General features: G+C 43.5%; 1 protein-coding gene across 1 annotated transcript; it reads right to left on the bottom strand.

Moving 5' to 3' along the window:
• Positions 1–3,559: 3,559 nt before the first annotated feature.
• ZNF805 (zinc finger protein 805) lies at positions 3,560–16,985 on the bottom strand. Its single transcript, XM_053604405.1, has 4 exons — positions 16,713–16,985; positions 13,806–13,932; positions 11,282–11,377; positions 3,560–5,943 (listed from the first exon to the last, which is right to left on the bottom strand). The coding sequence occupies exons 1-4, from the start codon at positions 16,740–16,742 to the stop codon at positions 4,316–4,318; spliced, it is 1,881 nt and encodes a 626-aa protein (XP_053460380.1). The 5' UTR covers positions 16,743–16,985; the 3' UTR covers positions 3,560–4,315.
• Positions 16,986–24,413: the final 7,428 nt, after the last annotated feature.

Consider the following 24,413-nt stretch of genomic DNA (forward strand, 5'->3'; position numbering starts at 1 on the left):
TGAGGGCAACAGAGTGAGACTCTGTCTCTACAAAAAAAAAAAAACACGATTGTATAAACATGTATGGAAACTCCATCCAATGACAGCAAAATAACACATCATTCTTTCCAAGCAGCTATACAACACAGACCATATCCAGGGTCATTTAAAAAAAAAAATCAAGCTTAAACAATAAGATCAAATGTGAAACAAATTAAAATCAGTAACAAATAATAGGAAATACTCCAAACACTAAAAAATTAAACAATATACTTGTAAATAATTCATAGGTTAGAGAGGTGGTCTCAAAAGGAAACAAATTTCCAATTTAATAAAATTTAAAATATTAAAACTTGCAGGGGTGGCACCTGTGGCTCAATGGAGTAGGGCGCCAGCCCCATATGCCAGAGGTGGCAGGTTCAAACCCAGCCCTGGCCAAAAAAAAAAAACTTGTAGGATGAAGCTAACAGTACTGTGAGGTAAACTTGTAGATGCTTACATTAAAAATGCAAAATGCAGCCGGGCACGGTGTGTCTCACTCCTGTAATCCTAGCACTCTGAGAGGCCGAGGAGGGTGGATTGCTTGAGGTCACCAGTTTGAGACCAGCTTGAACCAGAGTGAGACCTCATCTCTACTAAAAATACAAAAAACTGAGGCAAGAGGATGGCTTGAGCCCAAGTGTTAGAGGATGCTGTGAACTGTGATGCTACAGCATTCTACCAAGGGCAACATAGTGAGACTTTCTCAGAAAAAAAAAAAAAAAAAACTGGAGAAAAATCAGTGATATAAGGTGCTGGTTCTTTATATAAATTTTATTTAAATTTTTGATGAAATGTGTAATAAGACTAAAGATAAAAGAAAGTAGATATATTTCCAATTATCAAAACTAAAAAAGGCTGGGTGTCATGGCTTACACCTGTAATTCTAGCACTCTGGGAGGCTAACACAGGAGGATCACTTGAGCTCAGGAGTTCAAAACTAATCTGAGCAAGAGTGAAACCCCGACTATAGAAAGAAAAATTAGTTGGGTGTTGTGGCAGGTGTCTGTAGTCTCAGCTACTCAGAAAGCTAAGGCAGGAGGACTGCTTGAGCCCAGGAGGTTGAGGTTGCTATGAGCTATGACGACACCTCAGCACTCTAACCTGGGCAACAGAGTTAAGACTCTGTCTAAAAAACAAAAAACACACACAAAAAAACCCACCAAAACAACAGAGACATAACTACACATCCTGCTGCCATCAAGAAGATAAGAAGGGATATTTCAAAAAATACTACAAACAAATTAGAAAATTTCCATAAAAGGGCGGCGCCTGTGGCTCAAGGAGTAGGGCACCGGTCCCATATGCCGGAGGTGGCAGGTTCAAACCCAGCCCGGCCAAAAAAAAAAAAAAAAAAAAAAACCACAAAAAAAAAAAAAAAAAGAAAATTTCCATAAAAAGGAATAATTCTTTGAAAAGAACTGTAAAAATTCATCCAATATGAAATACTCTTAATAGTTCTATACCTATTGAATAAAATAAATACATAATTAAAAACTACCCAAAAGAAAAATCTCCAGGCCCAAATGGTTCACTGGAGAATGCTGTCAAACATTAAAAGAACAAATAACACCAATTCTACAGTCTTCCAAAAAAAAGAAGAGAAAAGAACTCCTTCCAATAGGAGACTACGGTGATGCGTGTGGCTGGGCAGTGCGTGTGGCTCAATGAGTAGGGTGCCGGCCCCATATACTAGAGGTGTCGGGTTCAAACTCAGCCCAGGCCAAAAACTACAAAAAAAAAAAAAAAAAGACTCCAACAGGAGATTAACACCACACAGACAGAAAAATCAGGTAAGAACAATTCAAGAAAAGGAAAGAAAACTACAGATCATGATCACTCATGAAATTAGACGAAAACTTCCTCAACAAAATACAAACAAATGGAATACTATAACAAAATATATAAACAAAATTATACTCTATGACTAAGTGCAATTCTTCCAAGGATGTAGAGCTGGTTCTAGACTCAAAACTAATCAGTGTAATATATCATATCAATGGATTATAGAAGTAACATCATATAATCACATCAATTGATGGAGAAAAAGCACTTGACAAAATCCACACTCAATAACAAATATCAGCAAATTAGGAATAGAGAGTAACTTTCTAAACTTGATAAAAGAAACTCTACGTAAAAAATTTACATCATCATACTAATGAGAAACTAAATATTCCCCTCCCTAATATCAAGAACAAGGCATGGATGACTTTTCACCATTCCTATTCAATATCACACTAGAAATCCCATCTACTGCAATAACACAAAAAAAGGAAAGAAAAGGCCTGTAGTCCCAGCTACTCGGGAGGCTGAGGCAAGAGAATCGCTTAAGCCCAGGAGTTGGAGGTTGCTGTGAGCTGTGTGAGGCCACGGCACTCTACCGAGGGCCATAAAGTGAGACTCTGTCTCTACAAAAAAAAAAAAAAAAAAAAAAAAAGGAAAGAAAAGGTACATTAAGTGGCAAACAAGAAATAAAGCTTCTGTATTTGCAGCTGACATCTCTTTTTAAAATCTTAAAAATTCTCCCAAAAGAAATACTAGAAATCGGGTGGCACCTGTGGCTCAATGAGTAGGGTCCTAGCCCCATATACCCAGGGTGGTGGGTTCGAACCCAGCCCAACCAAACTGCAACAAAAAATAGCCTCACCCTGAGGGCAACAGGGTGAGACCCTGTCTCAAAAATATATATATATATTTCTGTATAATACCAAACACCATGTGAAAACTGAATGTTTAACTATTAAAGCCATTTCCAATCACTAAAAAATATACAAATATATAAATCTTATGGTGTAAATTATAAAACAGTAATGAAATATATCAAGGAATTCTTAAATAAAGACATCCCATGTTCATGAATTGGAAGACTCAAAATAGTAAAGATGCTGATTCTCAACACACTGATCTATAGATTCAACTTAATTTCCATCAAAATCTTAGAAAGAATTGTTTTTAAAAACAGAAAAACTAATCCTGATGTATGAATAGTCAAAAGAACTAGGAATACTAAAGTAATCACATTGCCCAATTTTGAGACTTACTATATAGCTACAGCAATCAAGTAAACCAAAGGTAAGAATCAAAAAAAACTCTGAGGCTTGGTGCCTGTAGCTCAGCAGCTAGGGCGCCAGCCACATACACTGGAACTAGTGGGTTCAAATCCAGCCCAGGCCTGCCAAACAATGACAACTACAACCTCCAAATAGCTGGGTGTTGTGGGCACCTGTAGTCCCGCCTACTTGAGAGGCTGAAGCAAGAGAATCGCTTAAGCCCACGAGTTTGAGGTTGCTATGAGTTGTGACGCCATAGCACTCTATCCAGGGCAACAGCTTGAGACTCTGTCTCAAAAAAAAAAAAAAAATAGACAAACTCTGAGTGATAGGTATTAAGAACCACATTTTTGGGGCGGCGCCTGTGGCTCAGTGAGTAGGGCGCCGGCCCCATATGCCGAAGGTGGCGGGTTCAAACCCAGCCCCGGCCAAACTGCAACAACAAAAAAAAACAGCCGGGCGTTGTGGCGGGCGCCTGAAGTCCCAGCTACTCAGGAGGCTGAGGCAAGAGAATCGCGTAAGCCCAAGAGTTAGAGGTTGCTGTGAGCCATGTGACGCCACGGCACTCTACCTGAGGGCGGTACAGTGAGACTCTGTCTCCACAAAAAAAAAAAAAAAAGAACCACATTTTTTAGTTTTGTTTTTAAGCAAAGGCTAAACAGTCTTAAGTGGTGCAATAAAATGTGCTCAGTTGTATGTGTTTCCCTCTCTCTCTAAATATAAAAGTATTTCATAACTCAAGCCTTTATACTTTAAAAAAAAAATGTAAGGTCCTCAAGGAAAGAGACAATGTTGTAGAATTAAAGAAGACATTCAGTAAGATACCAGATTTGCAGGCAGCACCTGTGGCTCACAGAGTAGGGCGCTGGCCCCTTATACCAGAGGCAGCAGGTTCAAACCTGGCCCCAGCCAAAAACTGAAAAAAAAAAAAAATTCCAGACTTGTCCTTACCTAACTTTACTGACACTGGATCACAATGAATGTATATACAAGACAAGAGTAATATGAAAGAAGCAGTGCTTGTATTTCTTTTTCTTTTCTGCCACCTCCTTTTTATAAAAATTCCTGAGATAACATTGCACTGTAAATTTAGGAGAAAGATATAGGTAAAGATTTTCCTAAGTGCATAAATAATCTCTAGATCTGTGCCTGGGCAAACTCTCAGATGGAGAATAAGGCTCTGTACTGAGTGAATTTCTAACATGACTCCTTAGGTGACAAGTGATATTCTGCAACAGGTTTTCTCACAGTGAAGACACTCGTGGGGTTTCTCTTTGGTATGCAAGATCAGACTCTATGTAAGATGTTTCTTCCTGCAGAAGATTTTTCTCAGTGGTTACATTCAAAAAGTTTTTCCCCAATAAAAGTTCTTGAATGTTGACTGAAGTCTGCCCATTTGTAAAAGGTCTTGCCACATCTGTTACACTGATAGGGTTTCTGCCAGTATGCATCCTTTGATGCTGAGTGAGGGATGAGCTGCGACTGAAGGCCTTTCCACATTCACTGCATTCATACGGCTTCTCTCCAGTGTGGATGATGGAGTGTCGAATGAGGTTTGTGCTCCAGCAAAAGGTTTTCCCACACTCAATGCATTCATAAGGCTTCTCTCCACTATGAATCCGCTGATGCCTTGTGAGCCCTGACCTGCGGTTGAAGGCCTTTCCACACTCCATGCACTCATAGGGCTTCTCTCCAGTGTGGATGCTGAAGTGGCGAATGAGATCTGCTCTATTGCTAAAGGCTTTCCCACATTCTTTGCACTCAAAAGGTTTTTCTCCAGTGTGGGCCCTTTTATGAAGGATAAAAGTAGAGCAGTGGGTGAAGGCCTTTCCACATTCACCACACACATAAGGTTTCTCCCCAGTATGAATACGTTGATGCCTCTTGAGGTATGACCTGTGGTTGAAGGCCTTCCCACACTCCAGGCACTCGAAGGGCTTCTCCCCAGTGTGGATGACATAGTGGTGAATCAGGGCTGCACTCTCACAAAAGGCTTTCCCACATTCACTGCACTCATAGGGCTTCTCTCCAGTGTGAGTCTGCTGGTGCCACATGAGGTATGATCTATGTTTGAAGACCTTGCCACACTCAAAGCATTCATAGGGATTCTCACCACTGTGGATGATGTAGTGTCGAATGAAACCTGGTCTATCTCGAAAGGCTTTGCCACACTCTTTGCACACAAAGGGTTTTTCTCCAGTGTGGCTTCTGTTATGCAAGACGAAAGTGGATCGGTGGGTGAAGGCCTTTCCACATTCATTGCACTTATAAGGCTTCTCTCCACTATGAATCCGTTGGTGCTGTGTAAGGTGTGACTTGCGGTTGAAGGCCTTTCCACACTCCATGCACTTGTAGGGCTTCTCCCCAGTGTGGACCATGTGGTGTTGAAGGAGGTATGTGCTCTTGCTAAAGGTTTTTCCGCACTCTGTGCATTCATAGGGCTTCACTCCAGAGTGAATTCTCTCATGTCGAGCAAGAAGGCGTTTCTTGTTAAACACTTTTCCACATTCATTGCATTTAAAGACACTTTCCTCTTCCTGAAACATAGGATCTTTACCTGATCCATGTGAATCACAGTCAAAAACAGCATCTCCTAAAAAGACTTGTTCCTGTACCATCCCTGAACACACACCATCAGCTTTCCCTAAACTACCATGTTCAGAGTTCATTTTCCCAGAAACCTTCTCCTGGGAGTCTATCCCTGGTCTTGAGTGTCTTTCTTGCATTTCACATGACCCATTCTGATCCTTGGCTTGCCCCAACTGGACATCCTCTGAGGCTCCTTCTGTTAGTTGTTCCCAGAGTGAGACTTCCTCAGACAAGACTAGGTCACAAGAGGTGGGTTCTGGAGTCTTGGGTTTTCCTTTGTTATCTGAAAGAAATCCAACAAACAGAAGGGTCTGTTAGTAATGTCAAAATAGAAGGAATAAAATCACAACTTCATAGAAAAAAATGAAGTTGTAAATAGTGCCCTTATGTCTATTATACCTTGCTATCTCTAGACCTCAGACTTGTAATTTCTTTCTTTTCTGGTCCTTTGACTCTTGACTCCTTAAAAGCAAGATCAGGTGGAGAGGCTGGGTGGAGACAAGGTCCAGAGTGGACATACTCCCTCAATTCCTGATGCACTATTCACACAAAAGTAACTCATAATGGGCCCCTACATAATTTGTTCTAAAGAGATGAGTCCAATTAAAGGCCAGCCACACCAAGAAGACAAACCAGTGAGTAGAATGTTAGGGTTTGGAGCCATAAGATAGTCACTGAAAAAGCACTTGATGGGTGGCGCCTGTAGCTCAAAGAGTAGGGCGCTGGCCCCATATGCAGGGGAGGGGGGTTCAAACCTAGTCCTGGCCAAAAACTGCAAAAAAAAAGAAAAAAAGAAAAAAAGAAAAAGTACTTGGAAAAGGGATGGGGGCTGAAGACTGAGTCACATGGGCAATGATTCCAATCAACACTGTTTATGTAATGAACTCAATAAAACTCTGAATACCACCGCTCTAAGGAGCTTCTTGAGTTGGTTCACATATTGATACTGGATGGATTACGAGTCTCTAAGGACATGGAAGCTTTGTTTTTGGAATCCCTTCAGCCCATATTCCAAGTCTCTAGAAATTTATGTCCTTTGTCTGTAATAATATAACTGTGACCATAAGATTTTTGTGTATCTTCTTAACAAATTATGAAAACTGAGAGTGCTTTCTGGAAATCCCTGAACTTGTATTTAGAGTTGGTGGATCTGGATAGACTTCGCAGTCTTTTTTTTTAGACTTAAAAATTGTGTCCTTAACTTTCAGTTTGGCCAACCATGGGTGGAAAGAGATCAGGGGACTTTCCTAATAGGATGTACCCAATGAAGAGAGACTTACTAGCCACAAAGGAGCTGCCACAAAGACAAAGTGGGAAGAGCACTTGTACATTCTGCCCAAGGAATTGAGGATGGTCTTGATGAGAATGTAGAGAAAGACGGGGGTGGAAGGGAGCTGATGCTCAAGATTCTGAACTAGGTAACAGGGGATAAGCAGTGCCACTCCTGGGACAGAGCTCACAAGGCAGAGTGGTCCTGGCACAGAGATAATGGAAAATGGCGGGCGGCGCCTATGGCTCAGTCGGTAAGGCGCCGGCCCCATATACCGAGGGTGGCGGGTTCAAACCCGGCCCCGGCTGAACTGCAACCAAAAAATAGCCGGGCGTTGCGGCGGGCGCCTGTAGTCCCAGCTACTCGGGAGGCTGAGGCAAGAGAATCGCTTAAGCCCAGGAGTTGGAGGTTGCTGTGAGCTGCGTGAGGCCACGGCACTCTACCGAGGGCCATAAAGTGAGACTCTGTCTCTACAAAAAAAAGAAAAATGGCAATGAAAAATGAACAGCAAGCTTAGAAATCCACTCACATAGATGAAGGTTTGGCAGATGGCAGGAGAGCCATAGAAGCTTAACGGTAAAAAGGAGACTACTAAGGAAAAGGAGCAAGAGAAATTAACTACCCACATGGGGAGGAAAAATAACTGCACTCAATCACATTCTGTATTCAACAATCAAGTTTGGGTTGATAATGTCTTAAATGTCAAATGCCCGGTTTTTTTTTTTTGAGACAGAGCCTAAAGCTGTCGCCCTGGGTAGAGTGCTGTGGCATCACAGCTCACAGCAACCTTCAACTTCTGGGCTCAAGCAATTCTCCTGCCTCTGCCTCTCAAGTAGCTATGACTACAGGCACCTGCCACAACACCCGGCTATTTTTTTTTTTTTTGGTTGCAAACATCATTGTTGTTTGGTGGGCCTGGGCTGGATTCGAACCCGCCAGCTCAGGTGTATGTGGCTGGCGCCTTAGCCCTTGAGCCACTGGTGCCAAGCCTCAAATGCCAAGTTTTAACATTTAGAATAAAATAAGCAAGGATATCTTTTTAATATTGGGGTACAGCAACATTTTTATACAAGATATTAATCTTACAAGAAAAATCATAAATCAAACTGTACTAAACTAAAAACCTTTATTCAATAAAAGATACTTCGGAAAATAAAAAGACATTTTGTTTTTAATTTTTTTTTTGAGACAGAGTCTCAAGCTATCACCCTGGGTAGAGTTCCATGGCATCACAGCCTACAGCAACCTCAAACTCTTGGGCTTAAGCAATTCTCTTGCCTCAGCGTCCCAAGTAACTGGGACTACAGGTGCCGGCCACAATGCCTGGCTATTTTTTGGTTGTAGTTGCCATTACTGTTTGGCAGGCCCAGGCTGAATTCGAAACCGCCAGCTCTGGTGTATGTGGCTGGTATCCTAGCCGCTGAGCTACAGGCTCTGAGCCTGTTTTTAATTTTTAAAAACTAAAAGAATATACTTACAGCAAATATACTGGTAAAAGGTAGGTATCTGGAATGCACAAAAGTTAAACTGAAACAGAAAAGCAACAACAACAACAACAAAAACCCCAGGCAATTATCATGAAATGACATTTCACAGAAGAAAATACAGACTGACTGAAAATCATGTAAGATGCTAAACCACTTCAGCAATGAGGAAAATGCAAATAAGAACATAAGACATTCTATTTTGTGTGGATTTGATCAGCAGACATTGAGGAGCCTTACAATATTAAATACTGGATGAAATATGGGTCATACATTCCTGGAAGAATAGAAATTGATATAGGCCCATTTAGAAAACAATGGCAATACTACTACATTCTTGAACATGTGCATAGCTTATAATTTAGTAATTTTTAGTAACTATGAAAAAATGCCCATATACACGTGAAAGATGAATATACATGAATGTTGATACCATCACTATTTATATGAAAATGAAAACATGTAAACAATTAAGTGCGCAAAATGTGAATGAATATACGAGTATACAGTGAGCTATGGATATTTTATTTTCTACAAGTGTAAAGAATTTTTTTTTTTTTTTTTGAGACAGAGTCTCACTATGTCGCCCTCGGTAGAGTGCCCTTGCATCACAGCTCACAGCAACCTCAAACTCTTGGGCTTAAGTGATTCTCTTGCCTCAGCCTCCCAGGTAGCTGGGACTATAGGCACCTGCCACAAGGCCCGGCTATTTTTTGTTGCAATTGTTGTTGTTTAGCTGGCCTGGGCTGGGTTCGAACCCACCAACCTCAGTGTATGTGGCTGGCACCGTAACCACTGTGCTACAGGTGCCTAGCCAAGTGTAAAGAATTTAAGCATATTTTTATATTGGGAAAGAATTTACAAAACAAGCAGAAAATAGGCTCAGCGCCTGTAGCTCAGCAGCTAGGGCATCAGCCACATGCACTGGAGCTGGTGGGTTTGAATCCAGCCAGGCCCTGCCAAACAACGACAACTACAACCAAAAAATAAAAATAGCCAGGCGTTGTAGCAGGCCCGGTAGTCCCAGCTACACGGGAGGCTGAGGCAAGAGAACTGTTTGGGCCCAGGAGTTTGAGCTGTGACGCCATGGCACTCTACCTAGGGCAACAAAGTGAAACTGTCTCAAAAAATAAAACAAAACAAACAAACAATAAAAAGCAGAATATAAATGAAGAAAGAATGCCCATGAAAAGGTGTGATATAGACTCTGAGGAAGAAATTGGCTTGCCATGGCCAGGGGCAAGATCTCTTGGGACAAGAGAAGTGACACATGTCCCACATATGAAGTGACACATATAAAATGTTGAGATGACTATGTAAGGGCTGATGATCACATAATAGAAGGATTTTGTTTCCAACATGAAAACTTGCTGACATACATACCCTGAGACACTGGTGGACGGGAAGTGCTAAATGTCTGGAACAAGGTCTGAGTGCCAGACTCCATGCAGGACCCAGAGCACACCAGAGGCACAAAGCAGATGCCCAGAGAGCAGCTGGGAGTCTATTAAAAATTCCCTAGGAAATTGGGTGGCGCCTGTGGCTCAAGGAGTAGGGCGCCGGTCCCATATGCCAGAGATGGCGGGTTCAAACCTAGCCCCGGCCAAAAACCACAAAAAAAAAAAAAAAATTCCCTAGGAAAGAGATGATGATATCCTGGAATTTTAAAGTATGGGTGCAGACTTGAAGAAGGTTGTGGAAGGAGACATGAATTCAGGAGACATGTATGATGTAAAATGAACAGGATTTTAGGACGGCTGAATGTAGAAACTGAGATGTAGGTGTTAGTAAGTTGTCTCAGATGGAATCCAGTGTCCTACTGTACTTGCATGGCAAGACCATTCATTAACTTGTGAGGTGGAAGCAGTGAACAAGATCATGAGTTTCTTCAGCCTGAGAGTTTAAGTGCCTTTGAGATAGTAAGGTAGAGATGTGGAACTAAAGAAGGGAGAAGGTGGGCAGTGCCTGTGGCTCAGTGAGTAGGGCGCCAGCCCCTTATACTGAGGGTGGCAGGTTCAAACCCGGCCTCAGCCAAACTACAACAAAAAAAATAGCCGGGTGTCGTGGCGGGCGCCTGTAGTCCCAGATACTCAGGAGGCTGAGGCAAGAGAATCGCCTTAAGCCCAAGGGCTGGAGGTTGCTGTGAGCTGTGACACCATGGCACCCTACCGAAGGCAATAAAGTAAAACTCTGTCTCTAAAAAGAACAAAAAAAAAAAAAAAAAAAGAAGGGAGAAGTTTAGAACAGATTCTGAAGAGACAGAGATGGCACAAAGACATAGGCTGCTAAGCAGCCTGATAGACCAACACAGAAGAGAGATCAAGACTCTGCAGGGGCACCAATGCACACACATGATGGACCCAGTACCCCTAGAAGCCAGGTGTGGGACAGAAAAGGTCAAATGTCACCTTAAGGTTCTGTAACACAGGAGATGCAGGAAGATATGGACAAGGACTGAGAAGGAGAGAAAGGGTGGCAGGTAGGATAGAGTTAAAGAGAAAATCTGGGAGAGTAGGAAAGGTCCTTTTTCTATGCCAAACCACTGAGATTTTGGAGTTTGTCTGAAACAGCAGCTCCATTAACTTCGCTGAACTTACTTTCAAAGACAGGAGCTCATGCAACTCTGCTAAGCCAGCGCTGGTGATCACCAAGCCAGGTTTCAGGCCCACACAGTTGCAGCCCCAAGACAGATCTCAGTTCATCAATGTCACTCCTTCCCCGTGGCAAAGACATGGGTGACACAGGCAAAAGGCCTCCAAGGCTCCCAAATTCTTAGAGTGGCCTCAACAAGAAGCTTCCTTGAGAAGTGCTAGTGGTCTCTGCTCAGGCTCAAGCCTGGGCCCAGGTGCCCAGACACAGGCTCCTACCTGGACAGGGTCTTTGGAAGAAGTCTTTCCTCACTGTCCATGGTGCCTGCCCGTGCTCTAGCTGGTAGATCAGGTCAGGTCTGGGAATAGGACACCCTGTACATGGAGAAAGAAAGTAGACATATGATTTTGGTGAAAATAAAGACCCTCCATCCATTCTGGGACTTCAGGACAGGGATCAGACCTTAGAATGAAGCTATTTCCATCCCACAAAAAGCTGCTGCATGACACAGAAACCAACAGCATATCATGCTATGCTGCCATGGAAGGACTACTCTTTTTTTTTTAAGAGACAAAGTCTCATTTTATTGGCTCAGTAGAGTGCCATGGCATCACACAGCTCACATCAACCTCCAGCTCCTGGGCTTAGGCGATTCTCTTGCCTCAGCCTCCTGAGTATCTGGGTCTACAGGCGCCCACCACAATGCCCGGCTAGATGGGCAGTTTGGCCAGAGTGGAGTTCAAAACCACCACCCTCGGTATATGGGGCCAGCACCCTACCCAGTGAGCCACACAGTTGCAGCCCCAAGGACTACTCTTAACAGCAAGTCAAAATCTAAAACTTTCTGGGATTACTTGAGTTCAGCCTGAGCAAGAATGAGCCCTGTCTCTACTAAAAATAGAAAAACTAGCCAGGTGTTGTGGCAGGCGCCTGTAGTCCCAGCTAATTGGGAGGCTGAGTCGAGAGGATTGCTCAAACCCAAGAGTTTGAGGTTACTGTTAAGTTATGATGCCATGGCACTCTACCCAGGGAGACACTCAACAAAACAAAACAAAAGCCCTAATACTTAGAGGACATACTATGGCCAAGAAACTGTGGTAGGGCGGCACTGTAGCTCAAAGGAGTAGGGCGCCAGCCCCACATACTGGAGGTGGTAGGTTCAAACCTGGTCCCAGCCAAAAAAAACTACAAAAAAAGAAAAAGAAAAAAGAAAGAGAAAGAAACTGTGCTAAACAATTTGAATGCTTTATGTAGTTTCAAAATTGAACAATATTTATGGAATGCTGTAGAGAAAAACTGACATATTTTAAATATCAACTCATTTCACTAAAAACAAGGTGTCTTCACTGATCCCAGTGCTTTTTTACCTCCAAAGCAATGCTTTATAGTGCTTTTCCTCTAGGTCACAGACTAAATGACAATTCTACCTGAAGACTTCCTCACACTATCCCCAGGAAATCTACATCACTATCAACGCTATTTTATAGATGAAGAAACCCAGGCTTAGGCAGATACAGTGATTTCTTTTTTTTTTTTTTTTTTTTTTTTTGAGACAGAGACTCAAGGTGTCACCCTGGGTAGAGTGCCGTGGCATCATAGCTCATAGCAACCTCCAACTCCTGGGCTCAAGCAATTCCCCTGTCTCTGCCTCCCAACTAGCTGGGATTACAGGCGTCTGCCACAATACCTGGCTATTTTTTGGTTGTAGCCATCATTGTTGTTTGGCAGGCCCAGGTTGGATTTAAACCTGCCAGCTCAGGTGTATGTGGCTGGCACCTTAGCTGCTTGAGCCACAGGTGCTGAGCCAGATACAGTGATCTCTGAAGAGCACAGAACTGGTGAATGGCTGAGCCAATAAGTAAAGCCAATAAGTAAAATCATCTCTATTCTAAACCTTTCTCTTTCCCACTAGCAGAGGACCTTGGTCCTGAATTTAGGAAAGAGGAAATCATGAGGGAACCCATAACAAAGAAGCCTCATGATTGAGACTGCCTTGCTTGGCCCTAGTAAAAGAACAAGGGAAGTATGGTCTTGGGAGCAGGTGATAGCACTTGCTCCCTCAGGACACCCCACAGAGACCAGAGAAGTATACAAGGAATTTGAGGGTCAGAAAGCAAGGCCTGGGGTAGTCACTCTTGCTCCAAACTCACTAAGGCAAAAAAGCCACAAAGAACAGTGACATGAACAGACCCAGGGAGAGAAGCCAGAACACAGTTGTGGGGTTCTTAGTTACCAAATCAGTCCCTTGTTAACAGGTACAGCTGGAAATCCTAACTTTGGCTTCTGCAAAACATCACCCACTTCCGGGCGGCACCTGTGGCTCAGTGAGTAGGGCGCCGGCCCCATATGCCGAGGGTGGCGGGTTCTAAACCCAGCCCCGGCCAAACTGCAACAACAAAAAAAATAGCTGGGCATTGTGGCGGGCGCCTGTAGTCCCAGCTGCTTGGGAGGCTGAGGCAAGAGAATCGCATAAGCCCAAGAGTTAAGAGGTTGCTGTGAGCCCTGTGATGCCACAGCACTCTACCCGAGGGCGGTACAGTGAGACTCTGTCTCTACAAAAAAAAAAAAAAAAAAAAACATCACCCACTTCCTCTATCACTTTCTTCTCCTTTGGCTGGAACCCAAAGAATACTATTTCTTCCCCAAAGAGACACATGGAGACCAGATAGGAAGCAATGAGTCTAAAAAACGAGATTTTGTGGTTAGGAGGCAAAGCAGATTCCTGACCATCCAGGCCTGGAGGCAGAGAGTAGAAATAAGGAGCTGGCAGGTCCCCTGCATGGTGGAGGGTGAAGGCCTTACCCAGAGACATCAAGAGTCCACAGTTTTCCAGCATCACCTCCTGGTACAGAGTTCGCTGAGCGGGGTCCAGCTGCCCCCACTCCTCCTGGGTGAAAGTCACAGCTACATCATCAAAGGTCACAGACACCTGGAAAATCACAAAGCAGAGTTAGCCCCAGGGCTGTCATATGTGCTTTGTGCAAAGAGATCAAGGCCCGAATCACTTAAAAGCTCCTGAAGGTCTAATTGAACAGGCTGAAGAAGCATGACAAACTTTGCCTGGACATGATGCAATGATGCAAGGGAGAGAAAGCTCTTATGCAGAAGCCATCATAGAACAAAAGAAGACAATGCCAAAGACCTGGCCACATGGGATGACAGTAAGGGCTCTGGGATGTCAGGGAATGAGGAAACAATCAGAACAATAATAATAGCAACAATGGTAACAGGAGCAGGCCCTCAGCCATGCCATGCAGAGCTTCACAGCCTGTTAAAGTGACAAGTCTCTAGCTCTGAAGTCAAACTTCTAGATTTGAATACAAATTCCTGAAACTGAAACTTGCCAGTTGTATGACCTTAGGGACCTCATTTCATCTGAGTCTGAATTTCCAGATCCATCCAGTAATTCCTACGTCACCAATAACACTTGTGAGATTTAAAGAGAAAATATTCGGTGCTTGATACGCTTTGGAATTTTTTATCAATCCTCCCACAGCCTCTGAGGTAAACTCTATCACTAAGCACCTCCATATCATAGTCAGTGACGTGAGGCTAAGGGAGCTCCACAACTTCACCCAGAGTCTCATGTCTCATGAACAGAGGCAGAATTTGCATAGAGGATCCAGAGTTTAATGATGAAACCCCAACAATCCTCTATCACTAAAGTGAATCTACAGTAATGAAGTTGTGAAGCATTTCCACGAAAAATTTGTTGATGTTCAATACATTTCAGCAACTTCTGAAAATATCTTTATTACATGGACAAAGCACTCATCATTTAACTCATGAGTGCCAAACACTGGATGAGGGGCAGGGCCTGCCAGCTCACTCCCTTATCTCTTCTTTACCCGTTTCCCAGGTCACAAAGACTCCCAGAGAGATTGCATAATGAACCATTAGCCTTTTTCCTCCCTAAGTCTTGCTGGCAGCTATCACTGAGGCCACTGTACTTCAGGACCAGGAAACTCATGCAGCTGAAGACAGCACAGGTTGTGGTCATGAGAACACAGGCTTATGACTGGCCACAACATTGTATGGGCTAAAGGTGGGATAAACATCTAGCAAAAGACCACAGCATGTTTTCCCTCCAGTAACCTCACAGGGGCTCTTGAACCTTCTTAATCAACCAATACACCTTGTCTTTGTCTACACACTTCTCTCTGCTTAGATATCTGCCCTTCACTCCCAATGGCCACTGTGACTTTCTAGAGGAGGACTGCAAAATTCACTTTAGGTGTCACCGCCAGGGCTTCCCTGCCCACTATCTGTAAAAACAAAGGCTCTGTTGGTCTATGATCTAATTGTGAGTTTCTGCTTCTTAACTGCTGTGACTTTGGGCAGGTAATTAAACATGTGGTGACAATGAATAACTCCTCACAATGGAAAAGAAACCAGGAGGGAGTTTCATACTCTTGTAAAGCAGTGTTAACAAGGGAATCTAACTGAGAAGATCAGAATTATTAAATGAGGTGATAAATATTGCCTGCCCCTCAATTCACCTCAAAGACTCAATGTTGGAAACCCGTCCCCCCTGCATGGGGCCAGCTTTCTAACCACTGGACTATGGGCACTGAGCCGTGCACTATTATGTACGATTCTTATGTTTTACTCATGTTGTTTGCCTTCTCATCCTAGAAAACCTCAATTCAGCAGCTTTTAAAAAATTTGCCAGACTTCCTGTACAAAAAAGCCAAACCAAGGGGCTACTTTAGCCTGAACTGCCACGAAAGGGCTCTCCAGAGACATAACATTTGAACAAAGCCAAAAAGATAAGAAAGGCAATCTTGCAGAGATCTGAGGACAGTGTCCGATGCAAGGGTGAAGGTTAGGAGGTGGAATAGAACTATGCACAGTCAAGCTGGTGTGTCTGAGGAGCAGTGAAGGAAAGGGCAGGAAATAAGGTCAGAGGTGGTCAGCCGGATGATTAGGGCAGAGATTTGCAGGACATGGCTGAGAGTTTGGATTATATTTGTGATGGAAGTCCCTGAAGTAGAGCCTCATTTATCCATTCTCTGAGCTGTAGGTGTGCTCACTAGAAGTAGGGCATTCTATGACTGAGTAGGGTACATATACAGCTTTCTCTGGTTGGTCCCATGCTGGAATCAGGGATAAAATTACTGTCAGTTATAGCCGGGCGTTGTGGCGGGCGCCTGTAGTCCCAGCTACTCGGAGGCTGAGGCAAGAGAATCGCTTAAGCCCAGGAGTTGGAGGTTGCTGTGAGCCGTGTGATGCCACAGCACTCTACCCAGGGCCATAAAGTGAGACTATGTCTCTACAAAAAAAAAAAAAAAAATTACTGTCATTTATTATTCAAATCCTGGACATTTGGGGGTAAATGTCATATAAGTTATCATTTAGTTTCCTGGATTGTCATTTGGCTATACCAATCCGGTTCCTTGCAAGTCTAGCTTAGCCCAGGATGGCTTCCAGAGTTGTTTATTGTAGAAAAGGGGGTTAGTTTCCTGGACAAGCTGGTACAAATTGCATCTCAAAGTCCTACTTTTAATGTATAGCCTAACAGTTTTCCGTTGTAATTCGGTCTCATTCGAGACTATGACTGACATTAGGTAAATGACAAGCCTGGTCCGCTTTTCGTAAACAGAAACAACTGCAAAAAGCAACCCTGTGGCTTTCTTGGTTGCCATCCTCCCCAGAAGACCGCTCGGGACCCGTACAGCAGTAGCAAAGCCAAAGTACTCGTTCACTCACCTGCGCGGGGTTCGTCCATGCCGCAGCCATCCTGGGACCCTATAGACCGAGCACGACCGGGGATGCGGAGAGCAGGGCGGGTCCTGCGGGCCCAGCAGCGCCCTAGCCTGTCCCGGGAGCGGTGACCTTGACTGACTGTCGCACTCCCCCGTTATGCGGCGATTCGCGGTCCGTTCCAAGACACGGAGATAGGACTCAGCCTTCTACCTGCTCATGCCCCAGGCACCACCCGGGCAGCGGTCACGGAACACTACTCCTTGCCCACAGCCGGCGAATACCGAACCGTCGCGCCCAAATTACGTCTACCTCCAAGTGGCCGGAAGTTCCGCCCCCAGGTCTGCGGACCACAGGAAACGCCCCTGTTCTGCCCCGTGATTGGCTTGCCCAGCGCCTGCCGTCGACGCACAGAGCAGTGTCTTGTGGGTAACGTAGTTTGCTGTCCACAAAACCCTGCAGAAGGTTTGTTCTGAGCTGATATTCCTCAGTGTGAAAGAAGTAGCTTGCCCCGAGCCCCGGCTCAGACTCACCCCTTTACCGTGGGCGCAGCTCCAGAAGATTAATGGGCAAGGGTGAAACTGTCCATTCTTCATTTAAGGAAATTGAGGCCCAGCAAACGAGGACGTTCGCCTGGAATCGGAGCCAGTGCTCAGACTCGGCTTGGCCGGTGATTACTGCGCTTGCATGAGCTCTTGTTCGGATCCTCATAGAAGGCAAATGTACAGATGTGTACATGAGCAGTCAAAATAACCGCCAAAAGAAGGATAACGATGTCAGGCTTTGACGCGATGCAAAAGCACTGGCTGCCCTCTTTTGGACTTTCTTTGGTCCACCTCCTACACGTGGTGCATGAACTTTTGAGTAAATGTATTGTCCCAGAGCACCCAGAGAGTGAATTTGCCATTCCCTGAGGTGGGGAGCCTGCAAGTAGTGGTGTCTTGGAGGGAAGTCCAGGAATCTAACTTCGACCATGGTCGGTTTGAATGTCTGTAAGACCATGAAGTGTCTTACCTGCCTGTATAAATTTGGAAGTTACTAACATATACTGTTAGTTCAAGTCATAAGACTGTAACAGTAGCAGTGACTGCATCTTAAAACCAACTAATAACTCTCTTTTACAATGCCTAATTGTATGCTTACTTAAGAATCCCCAAGAATTGGCCTTGGACAACTAACCCTGTAACTAGATTGTGGTTCCCCCCACCCCTATCCCCAGGAAAATACTGAGAAATTAACCTTCAAAAAAAAAATTCTTTTTTTTTTTTTTTTTTTTTGAGACAGAGTCTCATTATGTTGCCCTGGGTTGAGTGCTATGGCATCACAGCTCACAGCAACCTCAAACTCTTGGTCTTAAGCGATTCTCTTGCCTCAGCCTCCCAAGTAGCTGGGACTACAGGCATCTGCCACAACGCCTGGCTATTTTTTGGTTCTAATTCTGGTTGTTTGGCAGGCCGGGGCTGGATTTGAACCTGCCAGCTCAGCTGTATGTGGCTAGAGCCGTAGCTGCTGAGCTACAGGCACTGTGCCAACCTTCGGTTCTTTTGTGGTTTAGTCAGGGATAGCGGAACTTTTCATAATGGAAGGCTGCATTAATTTAGCTGTATCAAGTAAGGGTGTATTCAAGAAACTTCAATTAGGTATCTGTTCAATAAACCCTTCGTGTTTTCCTGTCATGGAAGGTGTGCCATCTGTTAATAACACTCGCTAAATTTACCAACTAAATTTAGTCTACCTTCATGACATTCATTATTATTCATTGTTATTATTATTATTTTGGTAGAGGCAGAGTCTCACTTTATCACCCTCAGTAGAGTGACGTGGAGTCACAGAGCTCACAGGAAACTCCAACTCCTGGGCTTAGGTGATTCTCTTGCCTCAGCCTCCCAAATAGCTGGGACTACAGGCGCCCGCAACAACACCCAGCTATTTTTTTCTTGCAGTTTGGTGGGGGCTGGGTTTGAACCCACCACCCTCGGTATATGGAGTCAGCGCTCTATCCACTGAGCCACAGGTGCTGCCTGAGTAAGCTTTTCACCATTGTTTAGCCCTTGCTAGGGGGTTGGGGTAAGTTCTACCATTGTTTTACCTGTTGCTAGGAGTTCTTGGGAACTCAGGGAACTTCCTTGTCCTGAAACCTGTATCAGAATTAACCCAAGGTGGGGGAGGGTTTGAGACATGTGGGGACTCAGGCTGAGACAGGGGCCTTTAGGGGTCCTTTGGCTGGGTACTACATTCCCCACTGGTCTTTTTGGGAATCAAATCCTTGATTCATCCGTGTTGCTGGGAAGGGGCTGTGACTCTACTTGGGTTTTTTACTTAGGCCTTAACAATACTGTGGTAGTGGGCTAATATATTTTTCCCTGTGACATTTCTCCCCCTTTCCCCAAAGTCCAAAAGTCTAATTAAGACAAGTCCCTCGAGGAGTTTCCTCAGGCTTCAGCCCTGCGTTGACCAGCCAGCTCTCCGTATGTGGCTGGATCAGGGCATGTTGACTGTCTCTAGATGTTATTCTTTAAGTCCAGGCAAATGGGTCACTTGGCTTCTGCCAGCAGCAAACTCAACAGAGTATATGGATTAGGCACAGTAGGATGCAGTGTTACAGTTAAATCATTCACTGGGCAATTAACATTCGATACTGCACAAATTCTCTAGTGTAGCCAACTGGTGATCTTAGTTGAGTCTTAAGGTCTCAGAGTAAATATAACTACTGTATATAATTCTATACTCTTTGACCAGTCTCTTAGCTCCATTTAACAGATTAGTTTAGTAAAATAGTTATGTCTTATTTTATGAGTTGACATTACAGACAAGGCTGGGATTTAATACAGGTGGGTTACAGCCTTTTTTCTTTGAACCATTTTTTCTCTCTAATTTTTCTCTTTACTAAAAACAAAATATAGTAAAACTAACTTGTTGCCAAAATAAACTGTACTTTCAGTATACTGGGTTTGATTATTTGCTTAGAGTGCAGTAAGAATAATTTTTAGCCATCTAGGCTTTTCTTTAAAGTTGGCTTTGTTGGAATTTTTTTATAATGAATCTTAGGCTTGAGAGCTTGAAAGCTTTTCATGAGCCCAAATTTTATCTGTGCCATCAGATACCTGTATGCATTGGGTAAATTCCTCTTCTCTTGAGGTCCCCAAGCATATTTTGATTCCCAGACCTGTCAGCAAGTGACCTTCGTTACTTACCACAGATCAGGGAATGTTACTGATGAGTATCTGGTCAGTTTTCTAAAGGGCTTTTTTATTGGCTTTATAAAGTCAACCTCAATTCCTTAGTGCAGTCTGGACACCTCTGCAAATATTATTCTAGACAAAGCCTTGGTAAAAGAGTCAGTGCCTTTATCATGTTCTTTTTTTTTTATTAATTTTTTTTTTTTTTTGTAGAGACTGAGTCTCACTTTATTGCCCTTGGTAGAGTGCTGTGCCATCACAGCTCAAGCAACCTCCAGCTCCTGGGTTTAGGCGATTCTCTTGCCTCAGCCTCCCCAGTAGCTGGGACCACAGGCATCTGCCACAATGCCTGGCTATTTTTTGTTGCAGTTTGGCCGGGGCCAGGTTTGAACCTACCACCCTTGGTATATGGGGTCGGCACCCTACTCACTGAGCCACAGGTGCTCCCTACCTTTATCATGTTCTATAGAACAAAACAGATTCTTACTGAACTTATGCAATAACTGTATTGTCAGGAATTAAGAATACTTACAAATGGCTTTTAAACTCTGGAGAAATCAAAGACAGAGAAAAAATACATATTTCAGATTCTGCTCATTAAGTACATATTTGAAAAGCTATAAATAGGGTGGCGCCTGTGGCTCAAGGAGTAGGGTGCCGGTCCCATATGCCGGAGGTGGCGGGTTCAGCCCCGGCCAAAAAAAAGAAAAAAAAAAAGAAAAGGAAAGCTATAAATAGCTTAAAAGACAGAAATTATAAAAAAAAAAAAAAAAGACAGAAATTATTTTCTTGACTTCTGGAAAACAGAACATAGAAAGAATTAACAATATTTTAAACAAAAAGCCATAACAAACTAGCTCGGTTCCACATGACTGATTTTTGTTCTGTTTAAAGTTAGGTCAGCAATACTCATAGACATGTTAACTTTTCAAGGAAAGTTCTAAAGACAGTAGGAATAATATTTTTTTTCCTTTAAGGATAAACTTTGGACTCAGTCTTTTTTAGATGAATTAAAATTATTACTGACAATATGTGTTAGGACAGACCAATGCTTTACAATATTGGAACATATGTATAACCATAATTCATATAAAATTAATTACTATTTTACATTTGACAATGTTTTGTTACAGGTGCCGAGCTCTAAATTTAGAGTTATAACTTTGAAAGTTTTGTCAAATATCAGAGGCATAAACGATTTTAAAGGAAATACATAGTTAACTGGATTACATGTAAACTTCTTCATAAGTTTTATTTAACCTGCACAGACATTTTACAAATCTTTTAGACTTTTTTTAACCTTTGTCTTGCTTTTCACTTTTTTATACAACTATTTTGTTTCAGGACAAATTTATGACATTTACACATCTTTCTCTCTCCTATTTACTGGTTCTTTTTATTTTTAATTCCAAACTCAAAAAAGGAAAATTGTATAAAGTTTCTCTAAAAGTCTGTGATGTTATATGAACAGTGGGCAATGTAGTTAAACTTTATTTTCCAGAGGCAAGGAAGTTGTGGAATACACGGGAGGTTGTATTTTACCTTAGAGCCTGCTCTTCCCCTGCATGTTCATTCTTCTATTGGTGGGCTGCTGTCACCCTGCTGGGGCCCTCATCTCCGTGTAATTAGTATGGGAGGGCTCCTAGGGATTGGTGTTGGTCAGGGGGTTGGGGAGCACTCTCATCAGGGAACCAGAATGTTGCAGGAAAACAGTGAATTAAAACAGACAAACATAAAAAAGAAAAACAGACAAACATTTATATTAACAATATAGATGAAGAAACCTCCAATTGCTGACAAGAACTAGAACTCAGGTGTCTAAGGCATAGAATGTTGAGTTCTAGGGAATCTTTTAAAAACTTTTTTACACTTGTTTTCTTTTTCTCTTCAGTTTAATACAAGACTGTTTCAGGTCAAGACTAATTTTTTAATAAACACTGAACAAATGACACAAAATGACTCAGGCCTGACATGAACAATGTCTAAAAGTTTACATTTACTCTTATACTTTAATATTTTCAAAACTAGAACCAGAACACTTTCTCATATAGTTTTTTTTTTTTTTTTTTGTAGAGACAGAGTCTCACTTTATGGCCCTCGGTAGAGTGCCGTGGCCTCACACAGCTCACAGCAACCTCCAACTCCTGGGCTTAAGCGATTCTCTTGCCTCAGCCTCCTGAGTAGCTGGGACTACAGCCACAATGCCCGGCTATTTTTTGGTTGCAGTTTGGCCGGGGCCGGGTTTGAACCTGCCACCCTCGGTATATGGGGCCGGCGCTCTACCGACTGAGCCACAGGCGCCGCCCTCGCATATAGTTTTTAATAGGCCTGTGGGTGATCTAATATTCCAGGGGTTGATTGGACGCCCGCTTTCATTTTCATGGTGTTTCTGGTGACAGGTGCTAACACACGTTTTTGGGAGCTCCCGACTGGCCAGTAGGGCTGAGGCTTCTTATGCCTCCAAAAGCTTCTGACAGGTCAATAGCCCAGCAACCTGAGGTTCTGGTCTCTTTGGCCTTCCCTCAGAGGCTCTACACAAATTACAACAATTGAATTTAACAAACAGTTACATATTTTGCTAACAATTCACAACAAATAAGCACAACAAAAATACCATGGATAATTATATTAATGTCTGCAGACACTAGTCAAAATTAGATGTTCTTACCTCTGGAGGGGACTTACAGGTGAATTTAGGAGTGATCGTCAGCCAGTCTCCTGGGGGGCTCCAGGTTCTCTGGGGACCCTGGGGTTTCCAGGGGGTGCCTCCCCTCAGACGGACCACCACCTGTCCCCCTCCTGGAGGTTGTCTGAGGATCAGCAGAATAAGAGCCAAACGGAGGAATGTCAAGTGGCTGCTGTTTTAAAAAGGTAAAGAGGACTGTTGTTTGTTTGTTTTCCTTTAGTTCTAAATGAGTAATTGACCTTGAGTCTTTTGCTGAATGCCAGTACCTTATCTCAAGACTATTTGTAACATAGCAACCACAGCTTTTAGCAGTCAAAGGGAGGAACAGTTTTACTAACTTTGTAATAACTCTTTAATTGCCAGAAAGAGAGGGTTTTAACTGCAAGTGGGTTACAGGGCAGTGGGAGACATAGGGGATAAAACAAATTCTATGTTGACACGTTGGCAGACAATAAGAAAACAGAAATGTTGACACCCAAACTTGGAATTGACCAATCTTTGAAAGGAATTCTGACAAACCATTGGAAACAGCAAACACAAATTTGACAAACAACTCACACACACTAGCCAAACAAACCGAAGACCCACCCTCTGTGTGTCCTAAGAAGAGGACCTGATAGACTAGGGACTCACTCTCTGTGAGTCTAAAGAAGAGAAAAACTAGACAAAATGAAGACCCACCTTCTGTGAGTCCTAAAAGGAAGGGCTGACAGACTAACAGATCCACACTCTGTGAGTCCAAAGAAGAGAAACTAAGAGACCGGGCACAAAAAAGACTGACAAGTTTCACACATTCTTACTGACATGGAAAAGGGAGTTTCCCAAGAGACAGAAAGACCAAAACAAAGACACAGTGAGGACTCACCTCTGTGAGTTTCCCATGAGACCCAGGAATCACTGCTGTGAGCCAGGCACAAGACCCAGGACTCACTTATGTGAGCCAGACACAAGACTCAGGATGGGGAGAGACATCTCCCTACCAATCTGGAAACAGACCATGTAGTTGCATCCAACTGGTGTGGTTTCCCCCAAAAAACCTCTGGAGATCCAAACAAACATATAAAACTCATCAGGTGTTACTGATTAATCACCAATTCAAAAGTTTTGGAAACCTATGCCTTGGCTCCACATATCTGAGGACTCTGGGGGGCGGAAGAACTTCTCTCCGAGGCCTTCCCCTGGAGCCGTCGGTGGTGGTGGGCATGGGTGGGAGTCTGGGGGTGGCAATCTTGCTGGGGCCCCCAGAAATGTTGTACCTACCTATTGCCACCTGGAAGAAAAACTTGGACCCCACTTCAGGTATAAATCAGATGATGATTTATTACGCCTGTGCAGGTGGGTCGCTGCCCAAAGGGCAAACGGCCCCAAAGAGAAAAGCAGGCTGTCTTTTATACCATTTTTGTGCTATCGTGGCAAGCCAAGTAAAAACAGAAGCAGAACGTGGTGGTTGGTTAGCTCAGTGGGTAGCTCAGGGCGGGGTTACAGTCAGGGGGGCTGGTCGGCTCAGGGGGTTGCATCGTGGCAGCTGGCATGAGGACAAACTTGGCTTAGGAAGTTTTACTTGAGTAAACTTTCCACCATTGTTTAGCCATTGCTAGGGGGTAAGTTCTACCATTGTTTTACCTGTTGCTAGGAGTTCTTGGGAACTCAGGGAACTTCCTTGTCCTGAAACCATTTCTCAGAATTAGCCCAAGGGGGAGGGGTTTGAGATGTGTGGGGACTCAGGCTGAGACAGTTAGGGCCTTTAGGGGTCCTTTGGCTGGGTACCACACTTGGAAAAATTGTCTTTGCTTTTGTTTTTCACCCTTTAATTTTTGCAATACAACTTTTCCTATTTCTCTT

This window comes from Nycticebus coucang, chromosome 10 (genome assembly GCF_027406575.1).
Source record: "Nycticebus coucang isolate mNycCou1 chromosome 10, mNycCou1.pri, whole genome shotgun sequence".
Lineage (NCBI taxonomy): Eukaryota > Metazoa > Chordata > Mammalia > Primates > Lorisidae > Nycticebus > Nycticebus coucang.